The sequence below is a fragment of the Danio rerio genome, chromosome 19, assembly GCF_052040795.2.
Source record: "Danio rerio strain M-AB ecotype USA chromosome 19, GRCz13ab, whole genome shotgun sequence".
Classification (NCBI taxonomy): domain Eukaryota; kingdom Metazoa; phylum Chordata; class Actinopteri; order Cypriniformes; family Danionidae; genus Danio; species Danio rerio.
This window is the reverse complement of record NC_141039.2, coordinates 12058935-12077500: the sequence shown is the minus strand read 5'-3', so window position 1 is coordinate 12077500 and position 18566 is coordinate 12058935. Positions and strand designations below refer to the sequence as shown.

Below are 18566 nucleotides of genomic sequence, written 5' to 3'. Positions count from 1 at the left end.
ATATTATATTATATTATATTATATTATATTATATTATATTATTCATTTTCTTTTCAGCTTAGTCCCTTAATTTATCTGGGGTTGCCACAGCGGAATGAACCGCCAACTTTTTTTGTTTCACATTTTACGCAGTGGATGGCCTTCCAGCCACAACCCAACATTGGGAAACACTCTTGCACACACTCACATGCATTTTTGCCAATTTAGCTTATTCAGTTCACCTTTACAGCATGTTTTTGGACTGGAGCACCTGGAGGAAACAAACATGGGGAGAACATACAAACTCCACACAGAAATGCCAGCTGACCCAGCCGGGGCTCGAACCAGCAACCGTCTTGCTGTGAGGCGATTGTGCTACCTACTGTGCCACCATGCTTCCCTATATTATATTATATTATATTATATTATATTATATTATATTATATTATATTATATTATATTATATTATATTATATTATATTATAATATTATATTATATTATATTATATTATATTATTAAATTATATGATTATATTATATTATATTGTATTATATTATATTAAATTTTATTATATTATATTATATTATTATATTATATGATTATATTATATTATATTATATTATATTATATTATATTATATTATATTATATGATTATATTATATTATTATATTGTATTATATTATATTATATGATTATATTCTATTATTATATTGTATTATATTATATTATATTATATTATATTTTATTATATTTTATTATTATATTTTATTATATTATATTATATTATATTATTAAATTATATTATATTATATGCAAAAATATAAAAACAAAAATAAAGTTTCATCAACTATTCAAAAACGTAGTGTGTTTGTCCTAATAGAAGCTTTATTATTATATATTGTCTCATTTTCATTTATTGGCAAAATATATTGGCTTCAGCAGCTCACATGGCATATTTGAGGTGTACATGTCATATTCTTAAAGATTAAAAAATATATTGGATTAAGTAACTCAAATCACACACACACACACACACACAAAACATGTTTTTACAGCGGTCAGCTAATTGTAACAATAGAAGACAGATGTCTGCTTCTGCCTCATATATTACCTCATACTTTGCCTTTTAAGAGGTCAAAGGTCACGTTGTAACTTTTTCAATTCTGATGATATTTGACTTGATCAGAGAGGTCATCCACCGGCCAGTCAGAATCATCAGGCCTGACGTCACAGATACAGTGTGTGTGTGTGTGTTAAACAGCGTCTGCACACACAGTGTTGTTTCTGCATGCACACTGATAACGTGCCGATGTGTGTTCATACACAGTATTTGACGTCACCGACCGCTCTTGCAACCTCTGTCTGGGTAAATGTATTTTTTTGTCACTCATTTGTGATGGTGGTCACTCTTTCTGCATGTTTATTGTTGTTGAATTGAGATTAGTTCAGGGGATTCAGATTCAGCGGTGTGTAAAGAGATGTTTGTGAAGACAAGATTGTGTTTGCACTATTGTCTTTTATTGTCTGCCTTGTCTCAATCTTTACAGCGCCGCTAGCGCAAACACACCTGCTGCATACTGTTGTTGCGCACACACACATTCATAATAACCACTTGTGCTACTCATCTTTCTTCTAATTACAAACATGACATTAATTTTAATGTACACTCAGATAGAACAAAATTTAATTTTTAATTGACTCATTTTTATTAGTTCCTTTATTATAGTATTTGCTTAATGCTGATTGCTCAGTAGCTGATTTTTTTTTATAATACAGCTTCACCTTTTACAATCTAAAGCTGAATTATTAGCTAATTATTGTTAAAAATTATTAGATTAAAAATATACAGTTGGAGTCAGAATTATTAGCCCTCCTGAATTATTAGCGCCCCTATTTTTCCCCCCCAATTTTTGTTTAACGGAGAGAAGATATTTTCAGCACATTTCTAAACAATAGTTTTAGTCATTTCTAATAACTGATTTATTTTATCTTTGCCATGATGACAGTAAATAATATTTGACAAGATATTTTTCAAGACACTACTTTACGACTTAAAGTAACATTTAAAGGCTTTACTAGATTAATTAGGGTATTTTTAGAATTTCCCATAGATGGGTTGCGGCTGGAAGGGCATCCGCTGTGTAAAAACTTGCTGAATAAGTTGGCGGTTCATTCCACTGTGGCGACCCTGGATTAATAAAGGGACTAAGCTGACAAGAAAATGAATGAATGAATAAATGAGGCATTTTAGAATAATTAGGCAAGTTATTGTATAGCGATGGTTTGTTCTGTAGACTATCGAAATAAAAAATAGCTTAAAAAGGCTAATCATTTTGACCCTAAAATGGTTTGTAAAAAAATTGAAATCAGCTTTTATTCTAGCCGAAATAAAACAAATAAGACTTTCTCCAGAAGAAAAAATATTAACAGACATACTATGAAAATTTCCTTGCTCTGTTAAACATCATTTGGGAAATATTTAATAAAGGGGAAAAAAAATAAAGTCGGCTAATAATTCTGATTTCACCGTATTTTCTATTATATTTATCTTCTGGAAAAAAAGTCTTATTTCTTTTAGCTTAGCTGGGAAAATGAAATTACTAAATAAAAAATTAAGATCAGTAACTAGCCTAATTACCTTGTCCAGTTAACATACTTAAGCCTTTAAATAGCTCTTTTAGTTGAGTCTAGTATCTTACAAAAAAAGCTAGCATACTGTAATCATAGCAAAGACAAAAGACATTAGTTATTATAAATGAGTTATTAAATCTAATATATAAAAATGTATTTACTCTTTTCTCTCAGAAACAGCATTTGAGAATTTTTAAAAAAGTACTAACATTACAAAAAAGACTAATAATTTTGTCTTCAAATGTATATTGCAAATTGTTTAATTTTAAACTGACTAAAATTTTAAAATATTTTTATTGCTAAAAAGCTTTTTCAAAGGTTTTAGCAATTGCCATGTGAATACACACTGACAAAAAACGTAAAAAAAATTAAATGTTCCTGGAAAAAAAAAGTGACAATCATGTTATTTGCAATAGAAATGAACACAGTAAAACCGAATTGGAAAGTAATTTACTCTAGTGGAAAAGCTTGATACTGCCCCTAATGAAATTTTACTGAGGTTAAATTGTGAACAACTCAACTTAAAACACAGTTTTAAGTCTTTGAATTTATTCACAGACTGCAAAAGAAATCATGGTAGAATTATTCTCATGTGTCTAAAATATGCACGGTAGTCTGTCCTGTGTAAAAGATCTCAGATCACGATTAAAACTACACATAAATAGGGAGTTAATCTCATATTAAAGCAATGTTATTGTAAAAAATGATATATAAAATATATTAAAATACTTCAACGTCAAAAAAAGGTACTTCAACGTATTTTAATAAGTTAGTGAAGTCATACAATTTTTAACTCATTTTTTCATTTGCTTAATTGATTTTATTTGCTTAAGATAAAATAGGGCAGTACGATGGTGCAGTGGGTAGCACAATCGCCTCACAGCAAGAAGGTCGCTGATTTGAGCCCTGGCTGGGTCAGTTGGCATTTCTGTGTAGAGTTTGCATTTGTGGGTTTCCTCCGGGTGCTCTGGTTTCCCCCACAGTCCAAAGACATGTACTATAGGTAAATTGGGTAGGCTAAATTGTCCGTAGTGTATGTGTGTGAATGAGTGTGTATGGATGTTTCCCAGTGTTGGGTTGCAGCTGGAAGGGCATGCGCTGTGTAAAACATATGCTTTATAAGTTGGTGGTTCATTCCACTGTGGCGACCCCAGAATAATAAAGGGACTGAGCCGAAAAGAAAATGAGTAAATGAATGAATAAGTTGAAATGACTTAACTAAAATAAACTAAATTACAATAATATCTTATACCAACTTTAATAACTTAACTATAACAAACTATTACAACTTAATAAACTAAATTCAACTTTTAAAAATGTAGGCAGCAACACATTGTGATGGAAAAGCTGAATTGTTAGCATACTCAAGCGTACATGATCCTTTAAAATGTTACTGATTTGGTGCTCTTTCTTTTTCTTAAAAAATCTATTCAAAAGATCAAAATGACACTTTATATGCATTATATTTCTTAACAAGCACATTTGAAATATTCGTATTGTATATTATCAATAAATATGTACATTTTTGATCAAATTAGGTGTAGGTTTTGCCTATACTGGAAACATTATCATTTAAGAAATCAGCCAGGTCTGCTTTACTTGAAATTCTATTTTTTCCAAAATCCTACATTTCCTCCTAACGCCACGTGCCTGCATGAGTTTCAGTTTTATTTTTGCAGACGACAGCAGCCACTGCCAGCTTAGGTAAGAGCTTTTTAAAACACATATCAAAAATGAAACATCACTTTCTCTTTAAGATATATTTGATATATTTATTGATTTAATTATTCTATGTTTATGGGTTATGTTAAAGATTGCAATATTGTGATTTAGAAATGCTTGCCAACACTAATTGTTCAGTTCAGAACTAATACATTTTATTTGAATTCACAACAGCCTGTTCTTTTTTACAGGTTTATTTTATCAAACCTTTTCAATTATGTCTAAAGAAATTCCAAGTGAAGGGTAATGCTACAAACACTTTCTGCACCACTTATATATGAAATCTTTTTGCCTTTTCCCCATCCTTTAGTATCACATGCATGATCATTTGAATGGCTTCATTTTAATCAAGTACTTACACCTACAAACTGTCCTTTCCCTGATTGTTTTTCTACAGTATTGAAGTGAGAATCGGTCATTCACTGAATGAAGCTGAGATTAACCATGTGACCAACAGGAGACAATCAGCTCTGGAGTGTCTTACTAGACACGGCATACAATGTAGTCTGGTAACATTTTTTCAAATACACCTACACTAAATCTTTTACTACACAGCTCAATGGAAGCTTCAAGTCCCTTGCACATTTTGTAATCCAATTTTAGATTAGATTTAAATATGTCCAGAATAATGAAAATCTAAAAATTCTAATTATCATGGAAGTTCATTAAAGCCGTTCATTATCAGACGTTTTGGGGGGAAGTTATTTTTAAAAGTAATGCATTACAACATTGAGGTACTCCCCAAAAAAGTAACTAGTTGCAATACTTAGTTATTTTTTATGGAAAGTAATGTGTTCTGTTACTTTTGAGTTACTTTTGAATTACTTCTTTATACCTGCATGATGATCTCTTTCAGAACTTGCAGGTTTTTTTTTTTTTTTCAAATAGAGGAGCTCTGCATTTAATGACACACTGTATAAACTACACCTTCACTTACCTTTAAAAAAAAGGTATAAAAAATCTGAATAATGTTATCTTCTGACGACTTCCTGATGCTATACATGCCATATATACACAGGCTCATTCTGAAAACGTAGTCCTGCGGACATTTCTGGAGATCGCGAATTATGTAGCCAGAGGTACGTATGGATGCATTTCATTTTTTAAGCAAACGCTACGGGGCGTTATGACGCTGTTCCTTTAGGCGCTTATCGGCTGACTACTTACCTCCATGTGGAGGGCTTTCCCGCTGCAACCAGTTTGTCCAGCTAGCTCGTGTACGACGACGACCGGGTTCGAGTCCAGGGAAGAGCAGTTCCAAGAAATCAAGTAAGACAAAAACAGAATCCAAAAAATAAAAGGAACGAGTGAATAACAGAACTGCTGAAGCATTCAACTCTGCTATAAATTCAGCTTCTTGACTGATTCCTGAACATTGTTCTCCAGATTACGCTGATAATGGGTGGAATCATGCGATCTTTAACTCTGACAAGATTTTTAGAACCTGTGCTTGCCACACATCCCAACAGCATGATGGACACCTCCACCATATTTTACAGTAGGGAGCATGTTCTTCTTCTGGAATGAGGTGTTTTTTTTCTGAAATGCAAAGTGCCTATGTTTGTGGCATCTGTCCACAGTATATTTTTCCAAAATGATTCAGGCTTGTCCAGATGAGCCTTTGCATACATTGATTGTTGGCAGAACTCTTTTCATTGGCAGAATGTAGAAAAAGTTTTCTGAATCACCTTTCATTGAGCTGTTCTTTGTGAAGAGTGCCGGATTGTGATACAATCTACAGTGACATTATCAGCAGCAAGATTTTCCTGGAGCTCTTTGGAGGTGGTCTGTGTTTTTTCTGTGACCATTCTTCACCTTTGCCTTTCAGATATTTTTCTTTGTCGACATCTTTCCTTCACAAGAACTGTTCCTGTTGCCTTCCATTTTCTTACTATATTTCTGACTGTGGAGATAAAGACTTTAAACCTTTGTGATAGCTTTTTACATCCTTCTCCTAATTCATGTTGATGAATTAGCCTAGTTATTAGGTCATTAGGAAGTTCTTTTGAGGTTCCCATGTTGCTACTTGCAGGTTGACAATAAGGAGGAGCACAACTAGCAATCAGTTAGTCTTAAATATCCTTTTTTATGATTGGTTGCACCTGTGTTAGGAGTGTTAAGGTTTACGGATTCAATTTTGTGTGACTACAGGTTTTGAAATCCACACAAATGAGAGGGTGCCCAAACTTTTGCAAAGCCTTTTTTTTGTTGTTGTTTCAATTCAATTTCACTCATCTCAATACTGCTACGCTGCATATTTATGTCTGAAAAACATGACATTATCTAGATTTCTCTAGAAACCGAATGGCATGTCACTGGGATCTTCTCTTATAGATAGCACATTGTTATGCAGCGACAGAGGGGTGCCCACATTTCTGCATAAGACTGTAAAGATTAATGAAAGTAAAAAAAGCAGTTTGCTACTTTTATATTTTTGTCTAATTAGTTCAGTTAAATCACTGTCCATTAAGACCACCCCCTTTTCTTCAATGTGTTCAAAATAATGAGAATGCTTCCATCACAGAATTGTTAAGAATCTTTTTATGTTTTTGTCTGTTCCCATGGGGCGCTAACTTTCTCATTGAATGTGATCCAACATGATTACGCTAATTCAGCAAATAATTTTTAAAAACAAATAACTTAATCTAAATAGTACCTTGAGTTACATTTTTAACTCAAATATTATTACTTATTTTAACGAATTAATTCACTCCTTTACTCTTTACTTATAAAAGTAATGTTGTTACGTAACTCGCGGTACTCCCAACACTGATTATCAGCATCTTAATTCCGTGAAATTTTTAATATCTTGATTTTTTTTTATGTATCCACATTTATAAAGCTAATTCTATTATATAAACCTGACATCAAATTACAAAAAGACTAATTATCGGTTGTGCAAGGAGCGACCTAACCCTAGCCCTAACCTTAACCCTAATGCATGGATAATATGTGGGACAGTACATTTGATGTTAGGCAAACAGGAATACAAAAAATGTATTTGTGGTATTCTCCTATTCACTGAGCTCTGTTTACCCAACTATGATGACTTCGACTGCTGAATAACTCAGAAATGTGAAAAGGGTCTAATGTCTTGCAAGAGAAGGTCAGACAGTTATACAGAATTGGAGGTCACTGCAGACTGTGACAAGGAACAGAGAGATTTTACTCACTTATATCTGTTTTGTCTAATCTTCAAGGCTACATTACAAAATGTACTTTTCCATTGAAGACGAGGAAAATATCCAAATTTCCTAACAAATCACATCTCTCATGCTTAGGGCCTCCAGTTTTATGCTCATACTTGACATAAGCGCAAAAGTCTCCCAATTGTTTCCTCAAAATTAAGTTTTGTCACCCAGACATCTTATTCTGTGAGCCCCAATTCATATCCTGAGGTGTAAAGGATGCAATATTTCAAAAGCTTTTAAGAACGATTTTTCCGCAACCCCATATAATTTTCTCATTTTAATGTATCATATTGTTCTTTATAAAAATATATATTTCTTTGTTACTTTGAAATTAAAACAGATTTTCTCTCTGAACTGACATGAACCTGTCTGCATTACATATAAATAGAATGACATAATGTTAGAGAGCAGCTTACGGAAATGTCTTGTTTGGAAAGGTTTCAGCAGGTCATCTTTTCTTTTGACTGAACTCTTTACAGAAGAGCAACTTAAAGGGTTACTTCACCCAAAATAAAATTGAAATTCTGTTATTAACAAACCCTTCAGACCTCAATGAAGAGGAATGAAGCACAAATGAAGATATTTTAGATGAAATCCAAGAGCTCACTTATCCTTCATAAACAGCAATGGCCTCAAGATGTTCAAGGGGTCTTTACAATTAAAATACAATCAGTAAAACAGACTTAAGCATTCATTTAGTTGTTCAAGGGTAAAACTAGATGAAGGACTTAAACACTGGAGTAAAATAAACTGTCATATTTTAAAGACATGGCGGAGGAAATGGAATTCAATGCAGGGCTTCTTGTCTGATCTGAGACACACTTCATATCATGTATCTATCAGGCAGTGAAGATCACTGATTTTTAATGAAATCAGACCTTAATTGTGGCAGTGTTTTAATGATGTAACAGTTCACCGTAAGCGCTGATGCTGGCTGGCTGAAAATGTAGAATCCCTGTGCGTATACCGCAGTGGGTTGCCAATGGGATAAATGACTAGGGGGAAAAATGGTCAAACCACTTACTCTACAAACAAGTGTGTTTCTGACTATACATAAAAAGTACAATATTATGTGTGGTTTATTCATAAACTAATTTCGAGAGGATCACGTGCTTATAATCAACACGGCTGGCTCCTTATTAGCTCCGTAATCTGCCTTATTAGATGATTACGGAAGCATTATAAATAACCTGAGTTTGTCACTCCAGTTATCTTCGTCTTGAAGCTCCCCCCCTTTCCACCCCTTCATCCTCCTCCTTTTCTGATTGGGCGACACGGTGGCCCAGTGGCTAGCACTGTTGCCTCACAGCAAGAACACCGCCGGTCCAACCTTTCGGGCCGGTCGGTGTTTCTGTGCGGAGTTTGCATGATCTCCCCGTGTTCGCGTGGGTTTCCCCCGGGTTCCCCGGTTTCCTCCCACCGTCCAGAACATGAACCATAGCCAAATCGACTAAAACAAATTATCACCCAATACAACCTTAGTTCACACTTCTCACGGTGACAAGCAGGGGAGTTTTCGAGACCTACCTGACCTCGAACTTCCCTCTCGCCCTTCTAACGGGAGGAAGCCCCGGGCTCGAGGATATTACGAGCTCAGGGCTCTCTCCCGGGACAGCATGCCAAATACGCTTTATTGATTACATCAAGCAGCATAACGAGCTGTTTTTAACATCTAAAAATTAATGGAAGTGAATGAGAACGAAAGTCTCAAGCCAAAAGTATTCCTATGGATGCACCGGCTTGTTCCTCAAGAATAAGGTCAATAGTCTACGTTCAAGTTTTATTAACTGACCACTTTTAAAAAGGATACCAAGCTCAGCTTCTTGCGGCTGAGATGATCAACTTATGTTTTAAACCACGCTATTTCTTGCTTATATCCCATCATAATTTAGTTTGAGTTGCAAGTTGTCTGGGTCACACAACCAAAGAGACGACAGAAACGCAGCCGGAAAAGAGGAAAGAGAGCCGGCGTCCTCGTCAGACTTAGACGTAGTGGATTTCGACCTCCACTCCCCACCATTCTGCTGGCTAACGTTCAGTCACTGGACAACAAACTTTGCGAGCGGGCGTGTATTTCCTTCCAACGGGAAACAAAGAAACTGCACGTGCTGCTGATGATGTGACAATAAAAGTGATTTGATTTTGATTCGAAGTTAAAAAACTCACGTAAATTGGGGTGTTCTCCAAGCCTGATCGACTTGATTATTACACACTGACCTGATATATTATATAATATATTGGAATCCAACCCGACTGACTATTTAAATTAAAATACAGACTTGAACCCGCACAAGTGCTCAGGTCTCGAGTCCAAAAACATTGTCAAAACAATGTTGTCAAAACATTCCAAGTGACTTCATCGTTTCAATTGTAATCTTATGAAGCTCAAAGAACATTTTTGTGCAACAAAAAATATAAATAAAAATGGCTTATATGTAGTTTGATGAACAAAACGATAAACGAAGGTATCAGGGGTTTGGAACGACATAGGGTTAAGTAATTAGTAATAGAATTTTCATTATGGGGAGAACAAATTCCTTATTAAAGGTCCAGTGAAATTAAAATAATGTTTTTTTTAGATGTTAGTATTGGTATGTTAGTTTTAAGCATATATATATATATATATATATATATATATATATATATATATATATATATATATATATATATATATAAGCTAGTACACCTAAAAACAGTTGCAAAAATTTGCATTTCAATTGTTCACACTTATCTGGTGATTCTTAATAAGCGAGTTTGGCATGCTGTCTAGGGAGAGAGTCCTGAGCTCAAGAGATTCTTGAGCCCAGGAGTCCCTCCTGTTTGCAGGGCGAGAGGGGAGAATGAGCTCAGGCAGATCTCAAAAACTCCCCCGCTGATGTGGCTAAGGAAAAATACTGATGCTGGGAGCTAAACTATGGTGCCCATTTGGCTTACTAAGTTTACGTATGACACATGTTTTTGGATGGTGGGAGGAAACTGAGAAACGCGGGGGAAACCAATGCGGACATGGGAAGAACAAGTAAACTTCACATAGAATCACGAACCGGCCAGGCGAGGATCAGAGCCGGTGGTGTTCTTGCTGTGAGGCAACAGTGCTAACCACTGTGCCGCCCAATCTAGGTGAGAGAAGAGGAGGAAGGGGGTTTCTCCCAGGTGAAGATGGTTGTGGAATGAAGACTGTGGATATTTATAGTGACGTAGGAATCAGCTGATTGGGGGATCACGTATTAGCTAATGCGGGACCGGCTGTGGTCAATCATAAGCACATGATCCTCTCGAAATTAGTTTATAAGTAAAATTCAATTAGAAGATCTAAAACAGTAATAAACCTCTAAAGCTTGCAGTTTGTCACTTCCGCCTAAATGGGTCAATACTTGTTTCACATCACCTTGTACTTCAGTTTCTCATCAAATCTTAACCATTGAAATGCTCTCTAGTATCTGACATGCCCCGCCATCTTAAAGACACTTCTCATTTTCTTTCTATTTGGTGCGCTTGAGCTCCTGAGAGCAGAGTGATGAGAAAAACAAACCGCAATTGGATGTTTTTAAAAAAGGGAGAAGCTACTCTATGTCCTGTGCACTCTTCATGTTTCAGTTGAGATTATGTCGAACATTAAGTGAAAAATGCACATTTAAAAGCCCTTGACAGGATCTACATTTTCACAGGACCAGGTGCCCAACATCGCACTGCTGGGTTCTGGAGGAAGTGAAAGAGCAATGGTGAGTTTGCTGGAATCACTGGACGCTCTGGCTCAAACTGATCTCATGGACTGCATGATGTATCTTGCTGGAATCTCAGGATCAACCTGGTAAATAAACAAATACATTCAGATAATCAGATCCAGCTGAATATAAACAAATGATGAACTTTTCCCCCCTTCATTAGGTGTATGGCATCTTTATACAAAGAACCCAATTGGTCCAATAAGCTTAAAGTAGTGAAGGATGACGTCATACAGAAACTTGTTGGTCGTGACGTCAGTTTGATGGACAAATATGTGGCCCTCAAAGAATACTACAGAGTGAAGGATAACTTTAGTTTGACAGAAGTCTGGGCTGTGCTGTTTATAAGCAAGATGGTCAAAGAGGTGAGAGAAGTTCTATGTCATGTTTCTTGCGTAAATTAAGCATTATGACATTCAATGAAGCTCTTGAAATGTATAATTCACCTAAAAATTAAAGTTCTCCTCACCATTTACTCACACTAAATTGAACCTAAACTTTTATGAATTTCTTTCTTATGGATTACACCGTTCGCACAAAGAAAAAAAGATTTGGCAGTTTTTTTCTGATATTTTGTGATACTCATACCTGCAGATACAGTATAAATGTTAAAAAACTGACTTTCCCCATGTCAAACAAAACTTCTACATACCTTTCTGAGATGTGGCCATCATACGGTTTTACTCGTTTATTTATAGCAAATGTCCATTGAGCAATGTTTCTGTTTTCATTTTGCATTCAAAAGAAAGAAACCTGCAACATATTTTTCAACCCACTTTATTTTCCTCATCCTTTTCAAATCATTTGATACATAGTCACTCATATTTTAGTCTTGTATGTATATATATAGTTGGCGGCTAAGTAGGTAGTGCTGTCATCTCACAGCAAGAAGGTTGCTGGTTCAAGCCTCGGCTGGGTCAGTTGGCGTTTCTGTGTGGAGTTTGCATGTTCTCCCCATGTTGGTTTTCTCTGGATGCTCCAGTTTCCCTTACAGTCCAAAGACATGTGATATAGGTAAATTGGGTAGGCTAAATTGTCCATAGTGTATGAGTGTGAATGAGTGTGTGTGGAAGGGCATTCGCTGTGTAAAACATATGCTGGATAAGTTGCCGGTTCATTCCACTGTGGCGACCCTAGATTAATAAAAGGGCTAAGCCAAAAAAAAAGGACGAATGAATATAAATACTCACCAGCCATTTTATTAAGTAAACCTGTCCAACTGCTCGTTAACGCAAGTTTCTAATCAGCCAATCATGCAGCAGCAACTCAATGCATTTAGGAATATAGACATGGTCAAGAGGATCTGCTGTAGTTTAAACTGAGCATCAGAATGGGGAAGAAAGGTAATTTAAGTGATTTTGAACGTGGCATGGTAGTTGGTGCCAGACAGACTGGTCTGATTATTTCAGAAACTGCTGATCTACTGGGATTTTCACGCACAACCCTCTCTAGGGTTTTCAAAAAATGGTCCGAAAAAGAGAAATATCCAGTGAGCTGCAGTTCTGTGGGTGCAATTGCCTTGTTGACGCCAGAGGTCAGAGAATGGCCAGACTGGTTCGAGATTATAGAAAGGCAACAGTAACTCAAATAACCACTCGTTGCAACATATGCAGAAGAGCATCTCTGAACACACAACACGTCCAACCTTCAGGCAGCAGAAGACCACACCAGGTGCCACTCCTGTCACCTAAGAACAGGAAACTGAGGCTACATTTGACACAGTGCCTGGTCTCAACTTTGCTGGGTCTGATGAGTCTCAATATCTGCTGCGACATTCAGATGGTAGGGTCAGAATTTGGCATCAACAACATGAAAGCATGGATCCATCCTGCCTTGTATCAGTGGTTCAGCTTGGTTGTGGTGGTGTAATGGTGTGGGGCATATTTTCTTGGCACACTTTGGGCCCATTAGTACCAACTGAGCATCGTGTCAACTATTTGTATGGATTATGCTTGACAGCCTATGCAAGTATTTAAAGGGATTGTTCACTCTAAAAATTATTACTCTCCCATTACTTGTTACAAATCTTTATGACTTTCTTTCTATTGAAAACAAAAGAAGATGCTTGGAAAAATGCTGTATGTGTAATCATTGACTCCCATTCCATGTTTTTTTTTTTTTACTATAGGTGTAAATAGTGCTATTAAAGATTTCTTCTTTTATGTTTAACAGAAGGAAGAAACTTATAAACTTGAGAGTTAGTAAATAGTGAGTACATTTGCATTTTTTAGTGAACTACCTCTTTAAGATGATCCTTTATTTTCCTACAGATAGACAAGAAAAGTTTTACCAGTCGACACAGGAGCCAACACAGCAAAGATCCTTATCCAATCTACGCTGTAATTGATTTGCAGAGCAAAGATGATAAACTAGATGCAGGTAAGGCCACTGCTGTTATTAGGTCTATGTTTCTTTGTCCAAAACTTCGAAAGCATTTTTTTTCATAGATGCGTTTCTTGAGATCACACCACATGAGACCGGCTACTCCATCACTGGGGCCTTTGTGGATTCCTCCAGTTTTGGGAGTCAGTTTAAGCAAGGGGTTAAAATAAAAGAGCAGCCCGAGATGGACATGCTGTTCCTGCAAGGTGAGTTGAAATCATACATATAGTGGTTTTCTTTTAGAAATGTGCAATATATGTAGAGGCGTTACGCCTTGGTGGCTCAGTGGTTAGAACTGTCGCCTCACAGCAAAAAGGGTAGTGGTTTGAGCCCGGCTGGGTCAGTTGGCATTTCTGTGTGGAGTTCTCATGTTCTCCCCGTGTTGGCGTGGGTTTCCTCCAGGTGCTCCAGTTTCCCCCACAGTCCAAAGACATGCAGTATAGATTAATTAAATAAACATGATTGGCTGTAGTGTATCTGTGTGAAAGAGTGTGTATTTATGGGTGTTTCCCAGTGTTGGGTTGCAATTAGCTGGCGGTTCATTCCACTGTGGCGACCCCTGATTAATAAAAGGACTAAGCCAAAAAGTGGTTTATTCCGCTGTGGCGACTCCGGATTAATAAAGGGACTAAGCCACAATGTGGTTCATTCCGCTGTGGCGACCGCAGATTAATAAAGGGACAAAGCTGAAAAGAAAATGAATGAATAAGCCAAAAAGAAAATGAATAAATGAGAGCAAATTTGTTTTCCCATTTCGAAATAAAATTTTAAAGCTATGTCATGGCGATGAGATAATCTAATAAATTCCAGCAAGCTAAACTGGCGCTCTAGGCAAACGACGATAACTCTGTGGCACCCCTACTACTCTGCCACCCAAGGTCGGCTCAATGGACGCACCGGCCCTGCCTGAGTCTGTGTTTGTGCTGCTGGTGTGAAAATCACCTGTAGTGCACAGACTGAAACCCCCTTTTTCATGCAAACCCTTCCCTTCTTTGCCACACGATACTCCCACCAAAACAAAGCTGGACTCACCCACTTTTTGAAAACCAGAGAATGTAAAAACACCCTGCTGAGACCCTGCTGAGGACCATTTATTTCTTTATTTATTTATCGGCAGGTCTGTGTGGTAGTAGTCTTGCTGATCCTGTAAAAATATTGGAGGAACTGATATATATAATCAAACGTAAGTTCCCTTTATCACTACCATTTCATTTTGAAAACTGTTTGTAATTAATCATTATCCATCAATGTGATATGGTATAAGATTAATATGCAACCTTTTCCTCTTAGATTTATTTGGGTCTGAGTCTGAAATGATGGCGGACGTCTCGTCTTCAGAAACAAAACAAACAGACATTCAGTCCCTCAGTGCTCAACACCTGGACAGGGCTGGCAAACTGCTCTTGACACTTGTGCAAGTGAATCTTCTGGTTTTAAAAAATGAAGATCCTTCGTCTCAGGTTAAAACCCTGAATGACTTACTGAGAGGTAATGATTATGATGATAACATGTTTAAGCTGAGCATAAGAGCAAAATCATTTGGTCAGAAAATGGGAATACATGCTATATTTCTTTGATAAAACTCAATTTAAAATCTTGCTAACATCAGGTTTTGCTTCATTTAGCATCATCACGCATTTGTAAATAACCATAGATATTTACATTAAATGTCGGCTACGCTGTTGTTGTCTGTTGGAAGGTATGGTGAATAACAGACAACCTTGAGAAATGAAAAGTTCCTAATGTTCTGCTACTGTGAAGACTTTAGATAATAATACATGACCTGGTAAGCTTTCAGTGACATATATTAGAAATCCCGGCGCAATAACACTAGCATGTATTGCAGGAAAGCTGGATGGAGACAAATACAAGGAATTACTCGGCAAGTCAAAAGAAATGAACAAGAAAACTGTTAAGGAATATACCATATATGTATGCAACCTTCAGCCCTACTGGGATCCCACATGTGAGTTTTATCCCTAAAGTTATTGAGTTGAGACTGCAGGATGGGGATCAGGGATGTTTGTAAATCTTTTTAATTATTTTATATACTGATAACAAGAAAAGGCTCGTTGTATTGGTTAGCTAATGGACGTTTTGCTCCTAATTTAGGCAATGGGTTCTGGAGTGTCATTGCTAAATGCACTGAGTTAGTTGCTTGCTGGATCTGGGGAACAACATACAACTTTCTATACAAAATGACAGGTAAGTAAATTCGTAATGGAGAAACATGAGAAGATAAAGTACTATTCAAAACATTAAAGTAATGCTATAGGGTGCATTTATTTGTGAGAGTAAACAAAACAGCATCAAATATTGTAATTTAACCCTCTATGGCATGAATTTTCATTTTAGGAGGGAAAAAAATATTTCACCCTAATTTTTGGGTACTTTGGGGTCCCTTATAATAAATCAATCATAAAATCAACCCTTTGCGAAGGGTAACCAAAAGGTGGCACGGTACGGTTTGCTTTTAGGGATCTTTTTGAGAGCGGAAATAGCCATGAAAGTGCATGGCGCTGTACCGTACTGTATCACTGAATGGAAACAGGCCATAAAACACCAAGGTTTTCTGTATTATTATTATATGTGAAATGAGGTACAAACTAGCCATAAATACATTAGAAAAAGTGTTAATTTGTTAATTTAATTTAAACAACATTAACAAGTAATATTTCATCAGTAACTGGCCATAAATAGTGTATTGTGTGTTTCCATGGGGTACCGATTGTATGTACTAATTAAGCAGTGTTTTTTACCTCAGAAAACAGGTGTTGGTGGATGTGAAGCAAAAGTGGGTGCCACATTTTTGTCACTTGGCTTTAGGTAAAGGGGTGCCCAAACTTGGTCCTGGTGGGCCGGTGTCCTGCAGAGTATGGTTCTAACCCCAATTACACATCTGAACTAGCTACTCAAGCTCTGACTAGCATACTAGAAAAGTATTGGCAGGCTGGCAACTAAATTTTTGCAGGACACTGAACCACCGGAGTTTAGGCACCTTCCTTTGGATGAACCTTTGCATCCTGGTACTCTGTATCTCCCTGTCTGTGTGTCCATGACCATCGAGTGGGCTGAATCCAGATCAACATCCACATCAAACTTAGTTGTTGGAGGACTGCAGCCCTGCAGAGTTTAGTTTCAACCCTGCTTCAACACATTTACCTGTAGATTTCAAACAAACCTGAAGAACTCAGTACGTTGAATCAGATTTGTTTAATCAGGATTAAAGATAAACTGTGCAGAGCTGTGGCTTTTTGCAAGTTTAATGTGCATTTAATGTGCGTTTTTTTAATTAAAGTTTTGTGGGGCAATAAATGGTTTGTTGCCTGAGGGCAACCCCATGTGCCATAGAGCAGGGGTGTCCAAACTCAGTCTTGGAGGGCCGGTGTCCTGCATAGTTTAGCTCCAACTTCCTTCAACACACCTTCCTGGAAGTTTCTAGTATACCTACAAAGAGCTTGGTTAGCTGGTTTTTGGTGTGTTTAATTGGGGTTGGAACTTAAATATGCGAGACACCGGCCCTCCAGGACCGATTGTGGACACCCCTGCCATAAAGGGTTAAAATAACTGCTTTTATCTTTTAATAATGCACACACACACACATTTACCTCAGAGAAGGAGGTTTCTAGAATCTGTGAACATGAAGTGAGGCATTATGCTGATGGCGGGATCATCATCAACTCACCTTTTTTACCGGTGCTGAGGAAAGAGAGACACGCTGACCTCATAATCTCCCTCGATTTCAACGAGGACGATCCATTTGAGGTATGGAAAATGATTCTTTTAATAACCTGCATAGAGAATGCTAAATATTATCCCTGCTCCGTTCACACAAACATTCTTTATCATAAATCTTCTTGTTATTTCAGTCTCTCACAAAAACAGCTGAAATGTGCAAAAAGCTACACATTGATTTCCCTGAAGTTCCTGAAGAGATACAAAAGGAAAAGGATTTTCCAAGGGATTTTTATGTGTTTGAAGGCTGCAATACTCCGACTGTGATACACATTCCTCTTTTCAACAGAGTCAACTGTGGTAGTAAAGGTAATGTCATATTATTTATTTTTAAAGAATGGAGTAAAAATCTTGTCATAAAATATACCACATATTAACCTGGTAAACTACTATACAATTATTTTCCTGTTCAGTACTCAAATGTGCTGTACCACAAGATTTCTTGACTGTCATTTACTAGTAAAGATGTTGTGTGTCATTATAATAGCTATGCGCTGTCAAGTAAAATACGGACACACCTTATGTTGGGTTAATTTAAATTACTTTTTAATCCAGCGGTTGGGTTTGTCTATATATGACCCAACATTGGGTTAAAACAATCCAGCATTTCTATAGTAGTTGTAGCTAGTTAGATATGAAGGAAATCCGACCATGAAAACTGACAAATGTCCTAAAATGTCTGTTTTATAGCTGAAATGGAAAAGTTGAAGAGAAAATACAGCACCGTCCAAGGGCCCTACTCCATTGAAAAGATTGATGAACTGTTGAAGAAAGCTGGAGTGAACATCACAAATAACAAAGAGAATATTCTGACGGTGATTCGGAACGTCATCAAACAAAAGACGTCGTAGATTTGTTTGCATTCGTGTCACCCACATCATGGTGGCTATCGCTAAATATTACAAATGAACGTAACTTAGAGGGTATATCGATTTTTGATAGGGAAATTAAAATCTCCCAGTTGGCCGATGACACAGCCTTATTTTTAAAAGATAAATGTCAGTTGAAGAATTTGTATGTGCTTCTGGATTGAAATTGAATATGTCCAAATGTGAAATTATTATGATTTAATAAACTAATGACTCCTCAATAAATGGTATTTTAGTAAAAGAGACTTTAAAGTATCTGGGTATTTATTTAACAAAAAATTTAGCCACTAGACAACTGCTTAACTTTTCTGGTAGACTTAAAAAACCTCA

General features: G+C 36.5%; 1 protein-coding gene across 1 annotated transcript in view; it reads left to right on the top strand.

The window, feature by feature from the left end:
• pla2g4c (phospholipase A2, group IVC (cytosolic, calcium-independent)) overlaps positions 1 to 18481 on the top strand; it is a 25304-nt gene extending 6823 nt beyond the window's left edge. The window contains exons 2-15 of the mRNA XM_087295493.1: positions 4292 to 4316; positions 4526 to 4577; positions 4732 to 4843; positions 11194 to 11336; positions 11414 to 11615; positions 13521 to 13629; positions 13698 to 13838; positions 14750 to 14815; positions 14923 to 15120; positions 15479 to 15598; positions 15745 to 15837; positions 17246 to 17397; positions 17502 to 17676; positions 18058 to 18481. Coding sequence (XP_087151619.1) covers positions 4292 to 4316; positions 4526 to 4577; positions 4732 to 4843; positions 11194 to 11336; positions 11414 to 11615; positions 13521 to 13629; positions 13698 to 13838; positions 14750 to 14815; positions 14923 to 15120; positions 15479 to 15598; positions 15745 to 15837; positions 17246 to 17397; positions 17502 to 17676; positions 18058 to 18218 — 1749 coding nt within the window. The 3' untranslated portion in view covers positions 18219 to 18481. The remainder of the gene's footprint in view (positions 1 to 4291; positions 4317 to 4525; positions 4578 to 4731; positions 4844 to 11193; positions 11337 to 11413; positions 11616 to 13520; positions 13630 to 13697; positions 13839 to 14749; positions 14816 to 14922; positions 15121 to 15478; positions 15599 to 15744; positions 15838 to 17245; positions 17398 to 17501; positions 17677 to 18057) is intronic.
• Positions 18482 to 18566: the final 85 nt, after the last annotated feature.